The 25,221-nt window shown below is 38.6% G+C and overlaps 4 protein-coding genes across 4 annotated transcripts; 2 read left to right on the top strand and 2 right to left on the bottom strand.

Moving 5' to 3' along the window:
- Positions 1–819: 819 nt before the first annotated feature.
- Positions 820–7,876, bottom strand: LOC107633542 (uncharacterized). Its single transcript, XM_088485000.1, has 9 exons — positions 7,777–7,876; positions 6,201–6,288; positions 5,236–5,508; positions 4,054–5,173; positions 3,375–3,627; positions 2,300–2,945; positions 1,395–2,167; positions 1,116–1,241; positions 820–1,052 (listed from the first exon to the last, which is right to left on the bottom strand). Exons 1-9 carry the CDS (start codon positions 7,874–7,876, stop codon positions 820–822), a joined length of 3,612 nt encoding a protein of 1,203 aa, XP_088341126.1.
- Positions 7,877–9,125: 1,249 nt separating this feature from the next.
- On the top strand, positions 9,126–9,738 carry LOC148569344 (uncharacterized). Its single transcript, XM_088485216.1, has 2 exons — positions 9,126–9,323; positions 9,445–9,738. The coding sequence occupies exons 1-2, from the start codon at positions 9,126–9,128 to the stop codon at positions 9,736–9,738; spliced, it is 492 nt and encodes a 163-aa protein (XP_088341342.1).
- Positions 9,739–10,186: 448 nt separating this feature from the next.
- LOC148569343 (uncharacterized) lies at positions 10,187–11,910 on the bottom strand. Its single transcript, XM_088484999.1, is given in 3 exon segments — positions 10,187–10,651; positions 10,750–10,938; positions 11,044–11,910. Coding segments are annotated over 3 exon segments (1,521 nt in total).
- A 4,665-nt stretch (positions 11,911–16,575) lies between these two features.
- Positions 16,576–18,312, top strand: LOC107637135 (uncharacterized). The gene has a single exon (XM_016340579.1). The coding sequence runs from the start codon at positions 16,576–16,578 to the stop codon at positions 18,310–18,312; it is 1,737 nt and encodes a 578-aa protein (XP_016196065.1).
- The last annotated feature ends 6,909 nt before the right edge of the window (positions 18,313–25,221 follow it).

Raw genomic sequence — 25,221 nt, 5'->3', positions numbered from 1 at the left:
TCTGTTCATATTTTATACAAAATCAGCGGGAAAAAAAAGGGAAAATGTTACACAATTTGGATTGAAAAGTGAAGAGAATAATGTACTCCTAAAAAATATTTGCACATGTCTGGCCGCAAAATTTATGGTATATTCATGAGATTAGCACTAGCAAAATGACTTGTGATGAAAATCGTTATGGTTAACCAGAACATAAACAACGTTTGCTTGTCACCACAATCAAATATAAAGAAATTAAAGTGATGCATGGTCTATGTTGTTGAGCTTAGTTTGATTTTGGATTAATATATGGTGATAAGCATTGGTTGGATTAAAAGTTCAATATTGTTTAATGTGTGTTCTATTGTGGTAGGTCCATAACTCATCTTACAGCCAAACAATAAAGCTGGTTTATTCCTTTGATGCTTCAAGCAAATGAACAAGCCCAAAGCATATTAACATAACACCATTAAGCAAAATAGAAGGCCATGTATTTTGATATGAACGTAACCCACGATAAGATGGAAGATCAAAGAAAGGGACTCCTCTACCTCAATTTGATTTCCTGATGCAACAGTTAAGGGAATCACTCTACCTCACCTGTTCACACCCAAGTTTCTCAAAGAAACTCAAAAAAAATTTCATTCATCAAAATTAAAAAAAATGGCTACCAGGGTTTAGAGGGTTTTTATACCTCTTAAATTTAAATCCCTAACTCATAAGTTCACTAGAATAAAATATGGGCCAAATCATAATTGGGCCTAAAACAAACAAATAACAAAAATAAAATAAACATAGAATAAATTCTAAGAAAGTGATGTCTCTTTTAATTCATCTTGACTAATGAGAGTCTTCAATGCATCTTGTAAAATAGTAAGACGTGTGGTTAATCATTGTCTTGCCCAATTCTTGATGCATCTCCTGAACACATGATTTAGCCATGTTTGCAAAACCTTCTTTTATTCTCTTAGTTGTTGCTCTTGTAATTGGACCAATTGGCATATGACAGTTCTCAGTTTGTTCCATAGGGCTCATATCATTCCCTCCCTCCTGAAAAAGATTCGTCCTCGAATCTGCATCACAAGCAAAAGGAGATAGGTCAGAGACGGTAAAAGTAGCGGATACATTATACTCACCTGGAAGGTCAATCTTGTAAGCATTGTCATTGACCCTTTCGAGCACTTGAAATGGACCATCACCCCTAGGGTCTAACTTGGATTTTCTTTGAGTAGGAAATCTCTCTTTTCTCAAATGAACCCATACCCAGTCACCAGGTTCAAAGATAAGTTGTCTTCGACCTTTATTCACCCGTTGGGCTATCAACTTATTTTTCTGTTCAAGCGATTCACGTGCTTTCAAGTGCATTGCTTTAACCTTTTCAGCTTTACCTTCTGCATCCAAGCTAACAATATCACTCAAAGGCAAAGGTAATAAGTCCAAAACAGTTAAAGGATTAAAACCATAAACAAGTTCAAAAGGAGAAAACCCAGTAGAAGAATGAGTAGTTCTATTATAAGCAAACTCAATAAAAGGTAAACAATCTTCCCAAGTTTTCAAATTCTTACCAACAACAGCACGTAATAAGGTCCCTAATGTTCTATTTACTACTTCAGTTTGACCATCAGTTTGAGGATGACAAGTAGTAGAGTATAATAATTTTGTGCCTAATTTACCCCATAAAACTTTCCAAAAATGACTCAAAAATTTGACGTCACGATCAGAAACAATAGTTTGGGGAACACCATGCAAACGCACAACCTCTCGAAAGAATAGATCAGCAATATTTGTCGCATCATCAGTTTTATAGCATGCAATAAAATGAGTCATTTTACTAAATCTGTCTACCACAACAAAAATGCTATCTCGACCTTTTCTTGTTCGAGGCAAACCAAGAACAAAATCCATAGAGATATCAACCCACGGATGCATAGGAACAGGTAAAGGGGCATACAAACCATGTGGTAAAGACTTAGATTTAGCCTGTTTACATGCAACACATTTAGCACAAAATTTTTCAACATCTCTACGCATGCGGGGCCAGTAAAAATGTTCAGATAATACATCCAATGTCTTATGCACACCAAAATGACCCATCAAACCCCCATTATGTGATTCAAGAACAAGTAAGTCCCTCATAGAACAAGCAGGCACACAAATTCTATTACCACGAAACAGAAAACCTTCATGTCTATAAAATTTGTTAAATGCACTATGTTCACAAGAGGCATAAATAGCAGAAAAGTCAGAATCAGTGACATACAACTCCTTTAAAAACTCAAAGCCCAATAACTTAGAGGTAAGTGTAGTAATCAAAGCATACCTCCGAGATAAAGCATCAGCAACGACATTATCTTTACCTTGTTTAAAGGCAATAACATAGGAAAATGTTTCAATAAATTCCACCCATTTAGCATGTCTTTTATCAAGCTTACCTTGTCCTTTTAAGTGCTTCAAAGATTCATGATCCGTGTGAATCACAAACTCCTTAGGTAAGAGGTAGTGTTGCCAAACCTCTAAAGCCCGAACCAAAGCATATAATTCTTTGTCATATGTTGAATATTTACGCTGAGCTAAATTCAACTTTTCACTGAAGAAGGCAATGGCTCGTTTTTCCTGCATTAAAACAGCACCTATACCAATCCCAGAAGCATCACATTCAATTTCAAAGGTTTTATCAAAGTTAGGTAAAACAAGAATAGGAGCAGAACACAAACAGTCTTTTAGGGTATGAAATGCAATGTCTTGTTCCCTTTCCCATTTAAATCCAACATCCTTTTTTATGACCTCTGTGAGAGGCGCAGTAATGGTAGAAAAATTTTTCACAAATCTTCTATAAAACCCAGCTAACCCATGAAAACTTCGTACCTCAGAAGCATTCTTAGGCGTTGGCCATTCACGAATAGCCTTTACCTTTTCCTCATCAACTTCAATTCCACTTGCACTCACAACAAAACCAAGAAATATAACTCGATTAATACAAAAAGTGCACTTTTTAAGATTAGCATATAATTTCTCTTGTCGAAGCACTTCCAAAACAGCTGAAACATGTGACAAGTGGTCATCCAAACAAGTGCTATAAATGAGAATATCATCAAAATAAACAACAACAAAGTTACCCAAAAAGTCTCGCAAAACATGGTTCATCAGACGCATAAAAGTACTAGGGGCATTAGTTAACCCAAAAGGCATTACTAACCACTCATATAACCCATGTTTTGTTTTAAATGCAGTTTTTCATTCATCCCCTGGGTTCATTCTAATTTGATGATACCCACTTTTTAAATCAATTTTAGTGAATATGCATGCACCATATAACTCATCAAGCATGTCATCTAACCTAGGGATAGGATAACGATACTTTACCGTAATTTTATTGACTGCGCGACAATCCACACACATTCGCCAAGTACCATCCTTCTTTGGAACCAACAAAACTGGTACAGCACATGGACTCATACTCTCCCGGATGTGACCTTTGGCTAATAACTCCTCTACTTGCCTTTGAAGTTCCTTTGTCTCTTCAGGATTACTCCTATAGGCTGGTCTATTAGGAATGCTAGCACCAGGAATAAAATCAATTTGGTGCTCAATCCCACGTAATGGAGGCAAACCACGTGGTACGTCAGTAGGGAAGACATCGGCAAATGCCTGCAACAAAGAGACAAAGCTATTTGGCAAATTTGGGTTAAGGTCAATGTCAGAGAATAAAGTATTCCTAAACCGAACCATAAACAAAGCTTTCTTGCCTATTAAAGCACTCTTTAAATCTCTCTCTTTTGCAAAGAAACACAATTTGCTCTCAACTTTCTTAATTTTTTTTGTATTTGTACTACTCTCATGACATGGACTCTTTTCTTTCTTTTCACTCACCTTTGGGCCTTTTGCTATATTCTTTTCACTCATAGCCTCTTTTCTCTCAGATTTTTCTGTTATCTCACATCCCATGTTCCCCTTGGTATCCTGTTGAAGTTTCAACTGGTCAAGGTAAACCTCCTTAGGTGATAAAGGAGCAAGAGTGATCTTGCGACCATTAAAATCAAAGGAGAATCGATTTGTATAACCATCATGAAATGCTCGACGGTCGAACTGCCAAGGTCGCCCCAATAATAAATGACAAGCTTGCATTGGCACCACATCACACAATGCCTTATCAACATACTTGCCAACAGAGAATGCAATTGTCACCTGTTTGTCAACCTTGATCTCTCCACTGTCATTCAACCACTGCAACGTATATGGTTTAGGATGTCGAACACATGTCAAACCCAATTTCTCCACCATAAGTGTACTAGCCACATTAGTCCAACTCCCGCCATCAATAATTAAACTACACACTTTTCCACCCACCAAGCATCTAGTGTGAAAAAGATTGTGGCGTTGCTCTAGACTTTCTTCTTTCACCTGTAAATTCAAAGCATGTCTAACAACAAGAGATTCACCATGGACTGCATACTCAACATCACCATCAGAACAATCCTCCAAAGATGGCATGCTATTATGATCAGAGTCATCACCACGATCAGAATCAGACACAATATCATCTCCTCTAATAACCATCAATCTCCTATTTGGGCAATCACTAGCATAATGACCCATACCATGACACTTGAAGCATTTAATATCTCGATGTCTAGAAGTAGCAGAAGAAGAGTTAGAATTACCTTTCTTCTTCGTATCATCAAGCAATGCATTGGATTCAACACCCTTAGTCTTTGTTGTGTCAGCACTACGAGACTCCCACTTTGGATTAGCATGCGAGAATCCTCTTGGTGCTCTTCTTTGTTGTTGCCTCTCCACCTTCATTGCCATACTGACCAAATCATCTATCTCCACATAATGATGTAACTCCACCACATCAGCAATTGCTCTATTCAAACCACCCACAAATCGTGCCATAGTAACCTCAGTGTCCTCTTCTATGTTGGCAGTAATCATAAGCATTTCCATTTCCTTATGGTAGTCTTCAACGGACTTGGAGCCTTGAGTCAGTCGATGTAACTTCTGATGCACTTCCCTGTAGTAGTACGAAGGCACAAATCGTTTCTTCATGAGACGCTTCATAAGATCCCAAGACTCTATAGGGTGATCATCATTCCGCCGTCGTGTCTTCACTAGTTCATCCCACCAAAGCAAGGCATAGTCAGAGAATGCAACTGCTGCCAAACGAACCTTCTTTTCCTCAGAGTAATTATGGCAAGCAAAAATTCTTTCCACCTTACGTTCCCACTCCAAATAAACTTCAGGATCATTTCTCTGAATGGTGGTATTTGCATCTTGATGGCGTTGATATTGCTATCTTGACTTTTATGTCGAGGTGTTATAACCCCATCAGAGTCATCATCAGAAGGTACATGATTCTGACGCCGATTCCGGAAAGGTCCTTGTTTAGCAATCTTGGATAGTGTCTGTGTCACCTCTTGCTTCCATGCTTCCAATTCAGTCAAGCGATTAGTTAAGTGTTGAATGGCCCTTTGCATCAACTCCATGTCAACTACAGTATCTTCAGAATGAGCTGCCATAACAATGAACCTGTAACAAAAATATTATAAAAGAACCTCACAAGCACTCGCTCACGTGTTTCACTCAAAGATGGACACTCGTGTTTATTCTCAAAATTGGCTTTTACCCTCTATGGAACTTACCACTCTTGCCTTTTACCACTCTTGAATCTCTTTGACTGTTGCACTTTAGAAAGCAAATAAAAATAAAAGATAGAGAAAATCCGACGCAATGATAAGAGGAAAAGATGGATAGAATAATAAAAGGGACAAAGACACAAAAGACAAAAGATCAGAATAATAATAATTAAAAAAAAAATAAAAATAATAAGAATAAGAATAATAATAATAACGTACGTAATGATTTTTTTTTTTTTTGAGATTGTTGCTTTGTTTTTTTTTTTTGTTTTGTTTTTTTTTGCTTGAGTGCTACTGTGTAAACTTCAAAGTATGTACTCTTAAGTATGTACTCTTTTTTTTTTTTTTTGGGTACTCAAGGGAATGACAAAAAGAATAACGATGAACACAGACGGAAGGATAAAGTGACTATGCGTGGCTGGAAATTTTTTTTTTTTTTTGGTACTCAAGGGAAGGACAAAAAGAATAACGATGAACACAGACGGAAGGATAAAGTGACTATGCGTGGCTGGAATTTTTTTTTTTTTTAAGTTTATGTAGAACACAGAAAGGATGAACGTAGACTAATGAAAATTAATCTAATACCTGAAATCTGATACCAAATGATACGGAACGTAACCCAGGATAAGATGGAAGATCAAAGAAAGGGACTCCTCTACCTCAATTTGATTTCCTGATGCAACAGTTAAGGGAATCACTCTACCTCACCTGTTCACACCCAAGTTTCTCAAAGAAACTCAAAAAAAATTTCATTCATCAAAATTAAAAAAAATGGCTACCAGGGTTTAGAGGGTTTTTATACCTCTTAAATTTAAATCCCTAACTCATAAGTTCACTAGAATAAAATATGGGCCAAATCATAATTGGGCCTAAAACAAACAAATAACAAAAATAAAATAAACATAGAATAAATTCTAAGAAAGTGATGTCTCTTTTAATTCATCTTGACTAATGAGAGTCTTCAATGCATCTTGTAAAATAGTAAGACGTGTGGCTTTTGATAATCGTTAATCATTGTCTTGCCCAATTCTTGATGCATCTCCTGAACACATGATTTAGCCATGTTTGCAAAACCTTCTTTTATTCTCTTAGTTGTTGCTCTTGTAATTGGACCAATTGGCATATGACAGTTCTCAGTTTCTTCCATAGGACACGAAAAGGAAATAACAACACGATAAGGACAGCTGGAACAATCTCATCACTCCAAGGACAACAGTAAAGAAAATTTCAGTAATTGAAGAGCAAAACACAAAGTTGCAAAAGAACAGAAGTAGTGGTGTTGCTCTTCGGACAGCACAGCAGGGGTAATAAAGCAAAAGAAAAAGGTATTGTATGCCAAGAAAGAAAGCAAAGCCAAAGACAGTAGAGGAAGTGGACGGATTCCTCAACCAGTAAAGAAAGTGGAGCAGAATGGAGTAAGGACTGCATGCCTGCTGAGATAGCTCCAACGGGTAGCTGGGACAAGGAAATGGAAGAGACAAATTGGAGAGCAAGCTAAAGATATAAAACCAACATTATTCCAACATTTGAAGAGAAGGAAAAGAGAACAAATTCAGAGCATCAGCTATTCTCACTTGAGCTGAATTCTTTTTCTTCTACTAGTGCTTAATTTCTGATATTCTTTGTTATGGTTATCTTGTGTCATCTTTTGTATTGAGAAAAGGTTGAATATGCGAGTGAAAAAGCCAAAAGAGAAAAGATAAGAGTGATGCATGTAAAAGCCACTGAAGTTCTGTGTAACTGAATTGTTGAACTAGGATTAGTTTCCCTTACCAAATTGGGTTAACACTTGGTGAGTTTTGAATCTGTGTAGATTCCCCTTCCAAGTTACAACAGCACTTTAGGTTGCTAAGCTTTGGTAAAAAAAAAACTTAGGGGTAGATACTAGATGAATTAGGGAATAATTCAATAGTATTGGTGAATATAATCAGTGGATTATAGTGAAAATTCCACCATGGTTTGTGGTGGAGACTGGACGTAGGATTCATTGCACTTAGAATCCGAACTAGAATACATGCTGGTCTCTTTCTCTTCTTCCCTTCTCTTTTTCTGTTCTGCACATGAGACAAAACGAAAAAATTTTTGTTTCCGCAAAAACAGAACTTAAAAAGCTAATTTTGTGCAAACTTGATTCAACCCCTTTCTCAAATTCAATAAGTACCATCACATATGTTTGAAATAGAACCCATCAGAGCTTTCATGCAGACATATAACTTTGTCAGCAAGAAAACATGTATATCAAGCAAAAATGACATGTACATTTACTCTCATTTATCTTCAACCATTGCAAAAGTTTTCATGCAGACATATAACTTTGTCAGCAAGAAAACATGTATATCAAGCAAAAATGACATGTACATTTACTCTCATTTATCTTCAACCATTGCAAAAGTTTTCTCTTCCAATAATAAATCTTGAATGAGTCTGCAGTGGACATATAATAGGAAGTAATGACATGTTTTGTACATGAGAATGCACATTGTGAGGAGAAAACTAGAAAGAGAATCTGTGATATCTAAAAAGAAGAAAGCACAGGTCAAGAAAATGAACCCTTTCCATAAAATGGCAAAAGATAAATTAACCACAAAAAATCTATGATACTCTATCTCCAGTAGATACATTTCGCCACCTCTTTAAATGGAAGATTAGATAATTGAAGGAGAAAATAATAAATTAAAAAAGAAAGCCTCTCAACAGGCTTGGAGAGCTCTTCTCTAACATCAGGTAACTAGCACGAGTATCTCTGGTCATGAAGTCTGCATCTCCAACCAAAAACTCTAACCAATTCCTATTTATGGCTCCCTGTTCATAAAAAATAATCTTACATCAATTTTATGTCATAAACATTAAATAAGAATTAAAAAGTTTTTCTTTTCTCTAATAAAAGAGATAAACTTCATTTTCTATTGTGGTCGTATTTATTTTAATTAATTAAAATAAAATAAATTAATATAATTATTAAATAATTAAAATTTATAAATTTAAAAAACTTCAGTTAAAAATTAATAGTAGTAAAAAAAATTATAACTTCATAATTAATAATTGATTTTTATTATATTAGATCAATTTAATTGAATTTGGTTTAAAAAAAATTTGAATGTAAATAGCATTATTCTTTGAATTTAATTAATTAATAATATTGTTTTAATATTTTCTTTAAAAAAAAGAGGTAATGACCAATTCGGTACTCGAAAGATTCAAACGCTGACATTTTAGTACCCAAATATTGTTATTGACAAAAAGGTACCTGAATGATTTAAAATTTTGCCAAGCGTGTCCAAGAGCTTGCCGGAACATAGCTCCGGTGAGTACGATGCTTACGTGGTGGCCGGTTTTTGTTGACTAGGTTAGTGTTATATTAGATAGAATTTCTAATTTTAATTATGGTTATCCTACTTGGAAAATAAACTAAACCTAATTTGAACATTAGTTTTGCCCCAAATTAATTTTGCCCTAAAACCCAATTTTGCTCTCCTCGCTCTCTCGTAGAGCACGATCCCAATCTGGAAGATGCAAGCAGCTAGGGCTCGTGAAAAAGGTGGAACCGTGAGAAAGCACTCATCCATAGCCTTCGACGTTGATGGTGGTTCTGGAGTTGGTAGTAAAATCTACGATGGGTGTTGCTTTTGTCCCCTTCCGGTGGTTCCGTTGAAGTCGAAGACAAGTAGCAACCCTGATAGATGGTTTCTACGTTGCCCTCTGTGGAAGGTAAGGTTAAAATGTTGATGTTACGTGAGGAAATGATGCATTCTTCCTGGGTTTATTTTCTCCACTTTTCAGATTTACTTTTCGATCTTCTCTGATTCATGAAATTTTTGTGCCATGCTAGAACACAGAAAGACGTTGTGGGTATTTTCAATGGTTGGATGAAATTGAAGAGCAATGTGTGGAAGGAGAAGTTTCTTCGGAGAATAGCAACATGGTGGGCATAACAGACCCAAAAAAGAAAAGCAGAATCAACCAGGATGGCAGTGATGGCCGGGAAAGGGATAGGATGATGATGGTGCTTCCTGTGGTTAATGACATGAAGGAGCAACTGAAGAGGGTTGAGTTCTTGTTGCTTGTTATCTGTGTATTGCTTGGGTTAAATCTGGTTTTGAGTCTGCTGTGTATGGCTAAGTAGGAAGACAATGGTCAAATTTAAGATTTTAGGAATGAAATTTTGTTTGTTTGTAATGTTTTCCTAATTGTAATTGAGATGAATTAATGGATGCACTCTTATTAATCTTCTGTGACTGAGTTATTGCTTTTGAATTGTGAGTAAGCCATATATAAGATAGGTTAGCCATTGATGAAAAAATGGCATAAACAGAACATGTATAAAAACACCTGTCTCATAGCATGAAAACATAATATCCAGAGTAACATACCTAAGACCCAAAATAACAAAAGTTTTGCCCCAAAAAATCTATCATGGCATAATGACAGTAAAGTTGATAACAAGTAATACTAAACCAGGTCCAACATGGAACTAAAAACTAAACATGCCATAATGGCATTTAGTTGCATAGTATCTACATCAGGTCCAACATGGAACTAGAAACAAAATGAAAATCCAAGAAAGAAAGCTATCACTTCTTGATGCTTGCTGAAGGCTTTTTCTTCTTCAAGGATGGGGTGGGCATGAAGCCTGTGAACCTGCTCTGTGTGGCTGGGCTTGCTGCTGCCATGGTTTCCCTAGTCACAGTTGGTGGCCTAGAGGATGCTGAACTTTGGGCTTGCAGAGTGGGCCTACCCAAAGGACCTTGTGACATTGACCCAGGCCCAGTACTTGGTCCTGCAGTATTGGTTGGTGTGGCTGGGATCTGACAATTAGACCCAACATCATGGCTGGCAACCCTAGTTTGAGGTGCTGTTGAGGTTGGGGGTCTTCCTCTTCGAATGGTCCTGCCCCTGCCTCTTGTTGGTGGTATTGGTGGTGTTGGCTCTACTGACCTTGCTGCCACTGGAGGTGCTGGTCCTGAACTGGTTGCTGGTGTAGTGGCTGCATTAGGGGGTGCAGTAGTTGTTGTGGTAGACAAATCAGCCTCAGTGTTCTGTATGAGTTGGGTGATTAGTTTAGGGTGGGGCTTTCTCAGTTCTAGGTGCAACATTTTGGAAAGAACAAGGTTTGAATTAGAATACAGAAGTTTACCTCATCAGGTTGACTCTGTGGGTGGTTTTGAGTGAGGTTTTCCTCATCTGCAACATGTGCAGCATGTGCAGCCTCCATGGTCTCCTCCCAGTTAGCTTCTTGCTCTCTAGCTTCATCCTCATCAATTCCTTCTTCTTGATCTGCTGCTCCATTTGATCTCTCAGGGCAAGTCCTACTATTATGTCCAACCTTGCATCCAGGCAATAAATAAATTAAATCAGTATTCAAACAGTTTATGTATGATTGAATGATATTATGTAAGTAGATAGTAGATAATAGACTTGTTTCACTTACTCTCTTGCAGGTTTGACATGTTATCTGGCCATATCTTCTCTTGGCATGGTATTGGCTCCCGGAGTCTTGCTCGCTGCTGTCCTTCTTCCTTTTCTTGGAAGGTCTGCCAATAGGCCTCTTGTATGGAGGAGGCAGACAAGGCAACCCTTCATGGTGCTCCCAATACTCTTGGCTTGGTATACTGTTGATGTGAAACTTGTAAGTCCTATTGTATGCTTCGATGGTGAGCTTGTGATGGACATAGTCTTCAGGCTTCTCATTCTTCCTCTGGATTGCTGCAATACCATGACAGCATGGTAGTCCAGTCAGCTGCCATTTTCTGCAGGAACATGTCCTCTCTCTTGTGTTCACCCTTACTCTATGTTGCCACTTTCTGACTTCAAATTCGTTATGTTCATCATCACCACACCACTGTGCCTCTCAGTAGTTAGCTTATTTTTTTTCCTTCTCTAATATACTCACTTGTATAGGGGCTATAAGTCCAGTGTAACCCATCAATGCATCCTTGTGAGTAGCCATCGTCTTCATGATATAGAATCTGAGCTCCTCAAGCATTGTCAGTATGCTTTCCCCCCGCAGACCCACAATGGTTGAATTAAACGATTCACAGTTGTTGCTAGTCAAGCTATCAACCTTTGGCCATTCAGAAAACTTGCTTCTTGACCACTGTTCTTGCTCAAATTTATCCAAATACTCCCATGCCTGTTTATTGATCCTTTTCACACTAGCCATAGCATCCTTGAATTCTTGATCAGTAGTTGCTTTTGCACATTGCCAGAATGCTCCCTTAAGCTCCTTATCCTTCCATCGTTTGTTCAGGTTTCTCCACATATGCATACAACAAAATCTGTGCTTCACACCAGGCATCACATCCTGTAAAGCTGGTATCAATCCCCGCATTCATGGGTAAATTTAGCAGTTAACATTAAAACACTTAATGTTACTCAAGTAGGAATATAAGAACAATAATGATTGCAAACACTGCATATTACCTTTTGCTGGTCGGACATGAACACCCAGCCATTCTCATTATAGTCCCCTATGTCAGTATGTAACTCCTCGAGAAAGAATCTCCAATTTTCCCGGGTTTCTGCATCGACAACACCATATGCAATTGGAAATAGCTGGTTATTCGCGTCCTGTCCTACTGCTGTTAGTAACTGCCCTCCGAAATAGCCTTTCAGAAAAGTCCCATCTAACACTATGAAGGGTCTGCACCCTGCTTTAAATCCCTGCTTGCAAGCAGCCAAACATACATACAAGTTCCTAAATCTAGGCAACCCTTCCTGCTGTAGAGTTGTCCCCATGTTGGCTCTTGACCCAGGATTAGCCTTGATGACCTCATTCAGATAGTCTCTAAGTCTCAGGTATTGATCCTTTTCCGTTCCTTCAATAACATCTTTGGCCTTATCCATAGCCCTGTACATCATCCTCTCGTTAACTGAGATGTCATACTCCACCTTAAACCACTCCTGTGCCTCCCTTTGTAACATGTTAGGATGGATTCTGAGTTTAGGCACAAGCTCTTCAGCAACCCAGGCACAACTCACTGACTTACTCTTGTTGCTTCTCGGACAAGTATGCTCATCCACAAATGTTTTAATCTGAAACGAGGCTGGATAGTTGGTCCTAGAACAGTAACACAACCAAGGGCAGTTGGGGTCATAACAAATCACCCTGCACCTCTTCCTCTCATTCATAAGATAGAAAACCTGCCTCCCAATCTGTATGTTGTACTTTTGAACCGCTGCTTTAAAGTGTTCCATGGTCTCAAACTCCATGTTCAGCTCCAGAGTAATTTTTCCAAAGGGTGTGTTCGGGTTATGTTGAGGAAAAACAGGTTCATCTTCATCATCAGATCCAGGAGGGCTATACAGTTCATCAGATTCATATTGGTACATCTCAGGTCCCATCTCTCCATCTGCTCTGTTTGGGTTAGGCACCTCTACCCTTGGTGCTTCATCATCCTTTCCAGGTACAATCCTCTGCCCAGATGGTTGAGGCCTAAGATGATTTCTCCTTGAATTTGTCCTATCCTTTCTTTGTGTTTCTGTATCTGTTAATACATCAGCTGATACTTGTCAGCCATCATGCAATATTTATCAAAAAATGCTGTAACAAAAAAAAACTTAATATGTTTACCTGCTGCATTTTCTGTAGCTGTTTCCTCTGCCCTCAACTCATCCACCACTGGTTCTTCAAGGTTAACACCTTCATTGGCTACATGTGCATCATAATCATTGGATTAAAAAAACCAACACTTATCCAAAAATACTATAACAAAAAAGAAGTAATATTTTTACCTCCTGCATTCTGAGTAGCTGCTTCTTCTGCCCTCAACTCATCCACCAATGGTTCTTCATTGTTAGCACCTTCAATGGCAACATGTTCATCATCATCTCTTCTCTCATGTGTTTATTCATTTACTGTTTCAGCTTCTAGAGGATCACCCTGGTGCTGTACAGATTCAGCAGCTCTCCTTTCTTGTGATAAACCACTGGGTGGTGGTCTTGGATGCCTCTTTCTCACCCTCTTAACAACATTTTCTAGAGCTGCAGGTTGCTCAGTCTCTTTATCCCCATTCCCATGATTCACATCTTCATTCATAACACCACCCTCTCCGGCCTCCGACTCGTTAACATCAACACCCTTCTCAGTCACAACTTCATTCAAAGTCTCCTTCACAACAACTGTTAAAGCCTTACTCAACTGATTAACCTCGCCAGTTTCCTCACTCACGACTTCAGTTTCCCTCTCATCACCAGGTGGATTGACCTCAACCACACTCTCACTGCTACTAGAAGACACCACATTGTCATCAATGATTTCAGGGTTGGCATCAATAGGGTGATCAAAGTAGAGATGGACAGTGTTGTCGTTTTTAATTGCACTCTCACACATCCTCATCACTTCAGCATCTGTCCTCAGTACTCTAAGACCCTGACCTAATTCGAAACCAGGTTCTAGCCAATATGCCTCATTATATCCAGGATAACCCAGGTCTAAAAACAATCCCTCAACAAAAAACAAATTACATGTCTCCACATTCACCCTGTGTATCTCAGTGACTAAACCCCTTCGTATATCACATTCCCATCTCTAACCTTTTTCAAGCAACCCATGTGATGATACACAAATGTAACTAAACGATCCATCTAAGAAATAATAGAGAGAAGATACAATGAATAAACAGCATGTCACCAGCAAACGCAAAAAACCAGAACTTAAACAAAGAACATGAAGCAGAACGTACCTCTTCGTAGGGTTGCTCCTTGCGAATAGTGGTGATCCCACGATGCCACTTCAGAATCGTTAAGCTTGATTCGACAATGGCTCTCGCCTTGTATCCTTCTTCTTCGCGCTAAGCTTCGAGAGCAACGTCTCTCCCTCTCTACGTGACCTTTGATTTTCGCTAGTGACACACTAACCACAGTAACTCAGTAACTAGTAACTTGGTATATGCAAATTGGGTTTTAGGGCAAAATTAATTTAGGGCAAAACTAATGTTCAAATTAGGTTTAGTTTATTTTCCAAGTAGGATAACCATAATTAAAATTAGAAATTCCATCTAATATAACACTAACCTAGTCAGCAAAAACCGGCCACCACGTAAGCATCGTACTCACCGGAGCTATGTTCCGGCAAGCTCTTGGACACGCTTGGCAAAATTTTAAATCATTCAGGTACCTTTTTGTCAATAACAATAGTTGGGTACTAAAATGTCAGCGTTTGAATCTTTCGGGTACCGAATTGATCATTACCTCTAAAAAAAATTTAGACATATGACAAAATTTAATTGTTCCCTTAAAAAGTCTTGTTTAGAGAGACTTGAGGTGAATAATAAATTTTGATAATCTACTAACATTTTTTGATTTAAAAAAAGGATCCAAGTATCCAACAAATTTCTCCTCCAATGCTAAAAGCAAGTTTCTCTTACTTGCATGTCAGAACTCAGAACAGGAACTCCAATGCTCTCAAGTCTCAATGTCTTCCCCATACACCCAACGGGCCCCAAAGTGCTGTACTTGGATATCACGATCACCGGAAATGACATTTGGAAGCAATTGTCTTGGTAGTCTTGGAATAACAGACTACTAAAACAGTCACGGCGGCAGAGAATAAAATATAGCTGAGAATGTTCAGCCTCCTTCACCGTAATTAAACTGTTGTTCCCGAGGAACTCTCTACCGTTGAAGGTGTTGAGCCTAGTTTGATTTTGGGTTACACTATGATGACAAACATTCAATTGGGTTGAAAGCCCAATAGTGTTTAATGTGTGCTTTATTGTGGCAGACCCAAGTATACTAGTTTATGCTACATCAGCCCATCACAGCAAATAGAAAAACAACTCACATTGTTCCTTAATGCAGTAAACAAGTCCAACAATTCCTCATAGCACCGTTCAGCAAACATTAAATAATTATGTATATATTTGCTAAAAGCAATATGAGGACAGCTGTATTCATGCAAGGACAAGTGTGGCTCTGCAAAAGCAAGCAAGGACACAAAGGGCATACACAATAACCCAAGGACATCAGCAAAGCACTGCTATGAATCGTGGTTATGCAAAAACACAAACTTGCATATAGCAGCAGCAAGGAAATGGAGCAGAATGGAAAAGAGAAACATGCCAAGGAAGAAAGAAACACCAAGGACAGCAGAGGTAGTGGTGAAGCTCCTCGGACAGCAGGGGAGGTGGAGCAAAATGAAGAAAGGACTGCATGCCATCAAGGACCACTCCAACGGGCAGCAAGGAAAAGCAAAAGAGGATGAAGCTACAATGAAGCCTAGCTGAAGATATATAACATGCCTCACTTCAACATTTCAAGACAAGGAAGAGAGCACACACATTTCAGAGCACCATCTCTAACATAGAGCAGGAATCTCTTTCTTCTACTCAAGCTTAATTCTGATTTTTGTTATGGCTGTCTTGCGTTATTTTTTGTTTTGAAAAGGCAATTATGTGAGGATCAAAAGCCAAGAGAGAAAAGGCAAGAGTGATGCAAAATAGCCACTGCTTGTTTTTCTGATGTAATTTGGGTTTATGAACTAGGATTAGTTCTCCTTGCCAAGTTGGGTTAGCACTTGGTGAGAATTGAATCTGTGGAGATTCCCCTTCCAAGTTGGGATAGCACTTTGGGGTTGCTAAGCTTTGGAGAAGAAAGCTTAGGGGTAGATACTAGTTGGATTAGGAATTAATTCAATAGTATTGGTGTATATAATCTGAGAATTATAGTGGAAATTCCACCATGGTTTGAGGTGGAGACTGGACGTAGGATTCATGGCTCTGAGAATCCGAACCAGGATACATGCTGGCCTCTTTCTCCTCTTCTCTGCTCCTTTAATGTTCTGCGTATGAGACTATTTCAAATAATCTCCTGCAACTCGAGTAACAGCAAAAACAGAGTTTGAAACTTAAAGTTTTAAGCTAACTTGATTCAACCCCCCCTTCTCAAGTTCAACTAGAACCATCAATTGGTATCCAGAGCAAGGTCTCAAGAAGGCAAGCTTCACAGCTTGGAGTAAAGATCCATGGCTAACAACATGAATCCCAATATCGTGGCTTTCACTCTCACTGAAGGGCAGTCCAATAATAGACCTCCCTACTTTAATGGCAGCAACTACTCTTACTGGAAAGAGAGAATGAGAATCTTCGTGCAGTCAATCGACTACAACATCTGGAAGATCATCCTCAATGGTCCAGATGTTCCTACCAAACAGAATGCAGATGGAGAAATTGTGGCAAAGGAGGACAACGAATGGACAGATGAAGAAAAGAAGAAGGTTAAACTTAATGCCAAAGCAATCAACCTGATGCACTGTTCAATCAGTTTTGAAGAATTCAGAAAAGTGTCAAGGTGTAAAACGGCGAAAGAAATCTGGGATAAGCTCAGACTCACTCATGAAGGCACCAAGCAAGTGAGGGAAACCAGAATCGACATGTTAATGAAGGAGTATGAAATGTTCAGTATGAAGGAAGATGAGAGCATTGATCAAATGTTCGAAAGGTTCTCAATAATCATCAACAATCTGGACGCCATGGGAAGAAGCTACTCTGAAGAAACCTTAGTAAGAAAGATTCTGAGGAGTCTTACTAAGAAATGGGAAGTGAAAAGCACAGCTATCTCTGAAAGGAATGATTTGATCAAAATCACCTATGATGAGTTGAGAGGCAAGCTGCTGGCTTATGAAACCACTCACATGTCTCAAGACAAGGATGACAAAAAGAAAAGTATAGCACTAAAATCAAGAATGACAGCCCAAGGAGAAGAATCTGATGACAGTTTCTCAGATGAAGAAATGGTGCTCTTTGCAAGAAAAATGAGAAGACTACTAAGATACAAAAACAAAGGCAAAGGAAGCTCTTCATCCAAAGATGTCAAGAAAGATCAAGTCAAGTTCACATGCCATCACTGCAAGGAACCGGGTCACTTCAAGTCAGATTGCCCTCAACTTAAGAAAGGCGAAAAATTCAAGAAAGACAAAAAGAAGGTGATGATGGCAACATGGGAGGACTTGGAGAACGACACCAGCTCAGAAAGCTCAGATCAAGAAGCTCAACTATGCCTGATGGCAGATCATGATGATGAAGATGAGGTAGATCTCTCTGACTTATCTATTGATGAACTGCACTACATTATCAAAGACATTTCTGTGAACTCTAAGAAACTCTTAGATAAGTATGCTAAATGTAAGAAAGAAAATGAGGCTTTGAGGACAGAAAATGATCTTCTTTTGAAAAAGGTTAAGGCAAATGAAAATAATAATGAAAAGTTTTTTAAAGAAGAAAACATTGCCTTGCGAACTGAATTAGAAAAATTCAAACTCAAGCATGAAGTTACTGCCTCCACTGATTTAATTTCTGAAAACAAAAAGCTGAATGAACAAATAAAAAGTTTGAATGAAGACTTAGCAAAGTTTGTTCAAGGTTCCCAAAATCTGAACAAACTGCTTGCTTGTCAAAGGTTTGGGTCTGAAAAATCTGGACTTGGTTTCATAGAGGAAAATAAATCAGTTTTCAAACCAAACTTTCAAAAATCTGAATCTTCCTCTTCCAAGTTTTTCAAACCAAAAGGATTCAGCAAACCCCAGAAATCCGTGGGCAAAAATCAATGCTACAAGTGCAATAGAAATGGTCATGATCCTCCTCAATGTTTCATCTTTCTTAGGTCTTTTGGTAATGATAGTAAGTTATATAAAGTTGTTCATGATTTTAATGCTCTTGGGCAACCAAGAAGATTTCACATCAAAGGATCCAAATGGATTTGAATACCTAAGGTTAGTTGAAGAACATGCAGGTTTGCCTTGCATCCAAGAAGAAAATGGACATGTGGTATCTTGATAGTGGATGTTCAAGGCATATGACCGAAAGGGATACTTTCTTCATTAAACTCAACAAGTATAATGGAGGATTTGTCACTTTTGGAGATAATAGTAAAGGTAAAATAATTGCCATTGGTAAGGTTGGCAAAGATTTTTCAACTTGCATTGATAGTGTCTTCTTAGTTGATGGGTTAAAGCATAATCTATTGAGCATAAGTCAATTGTGTGACCTTGGGTATGCTGTAACCTTTAGGAAATCTGATTGTAAAGTCATAAACGAGAAAACAGGGGCTGTTTTATTTGTTGCCAAAAGAAGTGACAATGTTTATGGTATCACTCTAGATGATCTAAAAGTTCAAAATATAACTTGTTTCTCTTCAATGGAATCTGAAAAATGGATGTGGCATAAGAGGTTAGGACATGCTAGCATGTTCCAAATCTCTAAGCTTGTAAAAAGAGGCTTAGTTAGGGGTCTTCCTAATATAAAATTTGATAAGGACATCATTTGTGATGCTTGTCAAATGGGTAAACAAATTAAAACCTCTTTCAAACCCAAGGAAGATGTCTCTACTAAGAAACCATTGGAGTTATTACATCTTGATTTGTTTGGACCAACTAGGACTCAAAGTCTTGGAGGAAAGAGTTATGGCATGGTAATTGTGGATGACTATACTAGATTTGGCTGGGTGTTCTTTCTTGCTCATAAACATGAGGCTTTTTCAATTTTTGAGAAATTCAGCAAAAAGGTTCAAAATAAAAAAGGTTTAAAAATTGTTTCAATTAGAAGTGACCATGGTAAAGAATTTGAAAATCAATTTTTTGAATCTTTTTGTGATGAACAAGGCATATCACATAACTTCTCTTGTCCAAGAACACCTCAACAAAATGGTGTTGTGGAAAGAAGAAATAGAAGTTTACAAGAAATGGCTAGAGCTATGTTATGTGAATATGAAATCCCCAAGTTCTTATGGGCTGAAGCTGTGAATACAGCTTGCTATGTTCTAAATAGAACCATCATTAGGAAGTTTTTGAAGAAAACCCCATATGAACTTTGGAAAGGGCATCCTCCCAATCTTAGTTATTTTCATGTGTTTGGCTGCAAGTGTTTCATTCTGAATATCAAAGAAAATTTGGGAAAATTTGATCCTAAAACTCATGAAGGGATTTTTCTTGGTTATTCCACAAATAGCAAGGCCTATAGAGTTTATAACAAGAACTCCAAAACTGTTGAGGAAACCATGCATGTCACTTTCTGTGAGACTAACATTGTTCCTAGTGTTTGCATAGATGATAGTCCAGGTTTTGAAGCTGAACTACCCAAGAATGATGAGCCAGTTCAACAAAATTCAAGTTCTCATGAAGCTGCACCTGCTAGCAACGAAAATTCCAATTCTGCAGGAGAAAATTTGGAATTATCTCCTGTTGCTGCAGAAAATACTGATGCAGAGGCTATTGTTGATCAAGAGGAACCTGAATCCTCAAACCAGTCAAAAAGACCAAGAGAATGGAGGTTCCTGAAAAACTATCCTGAAGAGTTCATAATAGGAAATCCATCTACTGGCAGGACTACCCGTTCATCTTTGAAAAGAGCCAAATCCAACAACATTGCTTTCTTATCAAAGATTGAACCACAAAACATCCAAGAAGCTCTCGCTGATCCTTCATGGGTGCTAGCTATGAAGGAAGAATTGCTGCAATTTGAGAAGAACCAGGTCTGGTCATTAGTGCCTTATCCAAATGGAAAGAAAGTCACTGGAACTAAATGGATTTTCAGAAACAAACTGGGTGAAGATGGATTCATAGTCCGAAACAAAGCTAGATTGGTTGCTCAAGGATATGATCAAGAGGAAGGGATTGATTTCGATGAATCCTTTGCACCTGTAGCTCGAATGGAAGCCATCAGATTGCTCCTTGCATATGCAGCTTATTGTGGCTTCAAGTTGTTCCAAATGGACGTAAAGTGTGCTTTCCTCAATGGCATAATAGATAGAGAGGTTTATGTTGCTCAACCACCTGGGTTTAAAAACAAAACTTTTCCTAACCATGTTTTCAAACTAGCTAAAGCCTTATATGGTTTAAGACAAGCTCCTAGAGCTTGGTATGAGAGGCTTAGCTCATTTTTATTGAAAATAACTTTCAAAGAGGAGCCACTGACACCACTTTATTTATTAGAAATTATCATGATCATTTTATTCTTGTGCAAGTTTATGTTGATGATATCATATTTGGTTCGGCTAATGAGGATTTGTGTGCAGATTTTGTTAAGCTTATGACCAATGAGTTTGATATGAGCATGATGGGAGAACTCAATTTCTTCCTAGGCTTGCAAATCAAGCAAACTGCAGGGGGCATATTCATCCATCAAGAAAAATATGCAAAGGAACTTGTCAAGAAGTTTGGGCTGGACTGTGCTAAGCCTATGGGAACCCCCATGCATCCTAACATCAAGCTTGATAAAGATGAACATGGTAGAGATGTTGATGAGACACGCTATAGAGGGATGATTGGATCTTTGATGTATCTGACCTCCTCAAGGCCTGATATCATCCAAAGTGTTGGAGTTTGCTCAAGGTTTCAATCAAAGCCTAAGGAGTCCCACCTTTCAGCTGTCAAGAGGATCATTCGATATGTACTTGGTACCACTAATTATGGTTTATGGTTTCCTAAGACTGATTCATTTCAATTAGTGGGTTTCTGTGATGCAGATTTTGCTGGTGATAGGATTGATAGAAGAAGCACAAGTAGCATGTGCTGTTTTCTTGGGAAATCCCTCATTGTTTGGTCTAGCAAAAAGCAAGCTACGGTAGCACTTTCAACAGCCGAAGCTGAGTATATTGCAGCCTCCTCTTGTTGTTCTCAATTATTATGGCTGAAAACTCAACTAGCTGACTATAAATTGAATGTCTCAAATATTCCATTGTTTTGTGACAACATGAGTGCTATCAATATTTCTAAAAACCCGGTTTTGCACTCAAGAACTAAGAACATTGAAGTTCGTTTTCATTCTATAAGAGAACATGTGCAAAATAGAAATTTAGATATTCAGTTTGTTAATTCTGAGGGTCAGCTAGCTGATATATTCACCAAACCATTGATAGAGGAGAGGTTCTGCAAGTTAAGAACTGAACTAGGCATTCTAACTTCATCTCTGTTTTCTTAATGTTTCTGATAATGAGATCTTTTGTGTTTTGTCTCATAAATCGCGGTGAGATTTTTTTGGCAGATGATGAGTAACCTTCATTGGATCACTATGAAGTCTACTGGATTCAAACCTGATCATAATGAATGATGAACTTCAAGTGCTGGAGCAGTTTACGACATATGGGCTTTCCTTACTAAATCCCTTTGAGCCCATTTCAATGTTGCTTTTTCATTTATTTTGAAAATAAGTTTTTTCTCCTTTTGGGCCTCTTTTAAAATTTGTTTTCAATTCCAATTTTTTTGCTTTTATCTGCAACGTACAAAAGTTACAGCTGTTGCTTTCTATACGTTTTCAAAGTTGGGATTTTTATCTTTTCAAGGTGCAACCTTTACACTTCTCTAAGTTTATAATAACTTCCCACTGCATGCATCCATTCACACCACACTCTCCACTCTCCACTCTTTCATCTTCTCCGAACCAGTGCTTCTATAAATATGGCTCGAAAGAAGAGAGTTGCTCACAGAGGCTCCCACAGTGGCACCCACCGTTCTGATCACTCACACTCTTCTCCCTCTCATTCCCCCACTCATTCCTCACCATCTCCACCACCAAACCCTTCTCCTGACATGGCCCGCACTAAGACCACTGCTCGCCGCCCTGGTATTGCTCCTCACCCTACACCTCCTCCTCCTCCACCAAACATCTCTCAGCCTAGTTCTTCCAAACCCAGCTCTTCCAGAGGAAAAAGGCCTCTTCACGAAGACGAAGAGGCTCGCCCCACTCAGAATCGCCATACTCGCGGTACAGTCATTGCCTTTGACCTCTGTCCTGTTGCTGAACCTAGACTCTCAAATCCTATTGCTTACAAGTCATTTTATGCTGATTTTCCTGATGAGTCCTTTGATCGTCGTCGTTTTCAATCTCTCATGAACTATCTGTTTTTCTGCAAAGATGTTTACAAGTGTAAACTCTGTCCCTCGAAGCTTGTCAATCTTGACAAACTCCGTAGGAAAGGCCTGAACTTTACCCCATTGTTTGCATATCAAGGGTGGACATCCATACTGTCCATCAAAGAGAGAATTTACCCTGATTTGGTAAAACAGTTCTATAGCAACATGTCCTACAAAAAAGGGAGAATCGCCTCTTTTGTTAAAGGCAAAGTGATCATTCTTGACAAATATCACCTAGGCAAAGCCCTAGATTACCAGGACCGAGGCCCTGATGTCTACACCTCTGGTAAGTGGGACGAAACACTCAATGTTTCATACCTTGATGCCCTAAGCACTGTCTGCATCAATATCCCTCTCTTAGAAGGTAACACTCCAACTCATAAGTCTCTTGGTCCAATCCGTGCCCAGCTGCATAGGATTGTAAACCATGTCATCTTGCCTCAGAGCGGCTCTTTTCAACGCGTCTCATTCTGTGACACACTGGTCTTGTATGCATTGCTTTCAAAAATTCCTATCTCTTTTGCTTATTTACTTGTAAGGCATATGTATGCTTGTGTCAGTACCAAAAATGCGTTACCATATGGCATGCTTCTTACAAAATTTTTTCAATATTACAATGTTGATTTTGGGGCTGAAATTGCCGAAGATTGTAACTCATATATTAAAGGGGGTGGTGCAGTAAAGAAAACAGCTCCCAAGCGTCGCCAAACTGATGACAGCACTGATGTTCCCTCTGTTGATGAGGATCCTCTGATTCCCCCTTCCACATCCACTACAATCAAGGTCATGACCCGCATTCTGAAGAATGTGCTTGAAGAATTTATCAATCTGACTGACCTTCTTCTCCATCATGGTGCTGAGCGCAAAAGGAATCAAGTTTTGGAGGAGAATGCTCTTAAGAAGACCAAAGGAAGGATTCGCATTCTGAGGGACTTTGTGGAGGATGTTGAGGTTGGCCTCACTACATCTGACAATGAGGGGGAGGATGATGGAACCTCTGATGAATCCAACTCTGATGCCTAGCTCTTGTTATCTCATATGCGAATATGACTTGTTTTCGTTTTGCTCTTGTTTATTTTACTTTCTTTTGGATGACTGTAACAGACTTAAACCACTCTGCTACTTGGACTATATGCACTAGCCACCAACAAATTTTGTGCAGGTTTTTTTTCCTTTCCTCCCTTGATGACAAAAGGGGGAGAAAAGAAAAGGAATGTTAGTTTTGGCTTAGGGATTAATAGTAATAGTTAAGAACAATGTTTTGTGGTGCTATGACTTATCCTGTGTTGTGCTTAGTGTTAATTGCTCTGTGCTTTCATTACTGTGATATATTGTTTGGAAATATTGGTCTTGGCTGTTTTTAAGTTTTGTTCAGAAAAAGATGTAAGCCATGATCAAGGAGGAGTAATGCTAGCATTCAGGGGGAGCAACTCACAATCCGAATGTCATCAAAGGGAAGTGTTCTTAACTCATTTAAATTTGTTTTTAATTTCCCTATTTTATCATGTTTGTCATCAAGGGGGAGATTGTTGAGCCTAGTTTGATTTTGGGTTACACTATGATGACAAACATTCAATTGGGTTGAAAGCCCAATAGTGTTTAATGTGTGCTTTATTGTGGCAGGCCCAAGTATACTAGTTTATGCTACATCAGCCCATCACAGCAAATAGAAAAACAGCTCACATTGTTCCTTAATGCAGTAAACAAGTCCAACAATTCCTCATAGCACCGTTCAGCAAACATTAAATAATTATGTATATATTTGCTAAAAGCAATATGAGGACAGCTGTATTCATGCAAGGACAAGTGTGGCTCTGCAAAAGCAAGCAAGGACACAAAGGGCATACACAATAACCCAAGGACATCAGCAAAGCACTACTATGAATCGTGGTTATGCAAAAACACAAACTTGCATATAGCAGCAGCAAGGAAATGGAGCAGAATGGAAAAGAGGAACATGCCAAGGAAGAAAGAAACACCAAGGACAGCAGAGGTAGTGGTGAAGCTCCTTGGACAGCAGGGGAGGTGGAGCAAAATGAAGAAAGGACTGCATGCCATCAAGGACCACTCCAACGGGCAGCAAGGAAAAGCAAAAGAGGATGAAGCTACAATGAAGCCTAGCTGAAGATATATAACATGCCTCACTTCAACATTTCAAGACAAGGAAGAGAGCACACACATTTCAGAGCACCATCTCTAACATAGAGCAGGAATCTCTTTCTTCTACTCAAGCTTAATTCTGATTTTTGTTATGGCTGTCTTGCGTTATTTTTTGTTTTGAAAAAGGCAATTATGTGAGGATCAAAAGCCAAGAGAGAAAAGGCAAGAGTGATGCAAAATAGCCACTGCTTGTTTTTCTGATGTAATTTGGGTTTATGAACTAGGATTAGTTCCCCTTGCCAAGTTGGGTTAGCACTTGGTGAGAATTGAATCTGTGGAGATTCCCCTTCCAAGTTGGGATAGCACTTTGGGGTTGCTAAGCTTTGGAGAAGAAAGCTTAGGGGTAGATACTAGTTGGATTAGGAATTAATTCAATAGTATTGGTGTATATAATCTGAGAATTATAGTGGAAATTCCACCATGGTTTGTGGTGGAGACTGGACGTAGGATTCATGGCTCTGAGAATCCGAACCAGGATACATGCTGGCCTCTTTCTCCTCTTCTCTGCTCCTTTAATGTTCTGCGTATGAGACTATTTCAAATAATCTCCTGCAACTCGAATAACAGCAAAAACAGAGTTTGAAACTTAAAGTTTTAAGCTAA

The sequence above is a fragment of the Arachis ipaensis genome, chromosome B4, assembly GCF_059453495.1.
Source record: "Arachis ipaensis isolate K30076 ecotype BB chromosome B4, ASM5945349v1, whole genome shotgun sequence".
In the NCBI taxonomy this organism is placed as follows: Eukaryota; Viridiplantae; Streptophyta; class Magnoliopsida; order Fabales; family Fabaceae; genus Arachis; species Arachis ipaensis.
This window is presented reverse-complemented; position numbering and strand designations above follow the sequence as displayed.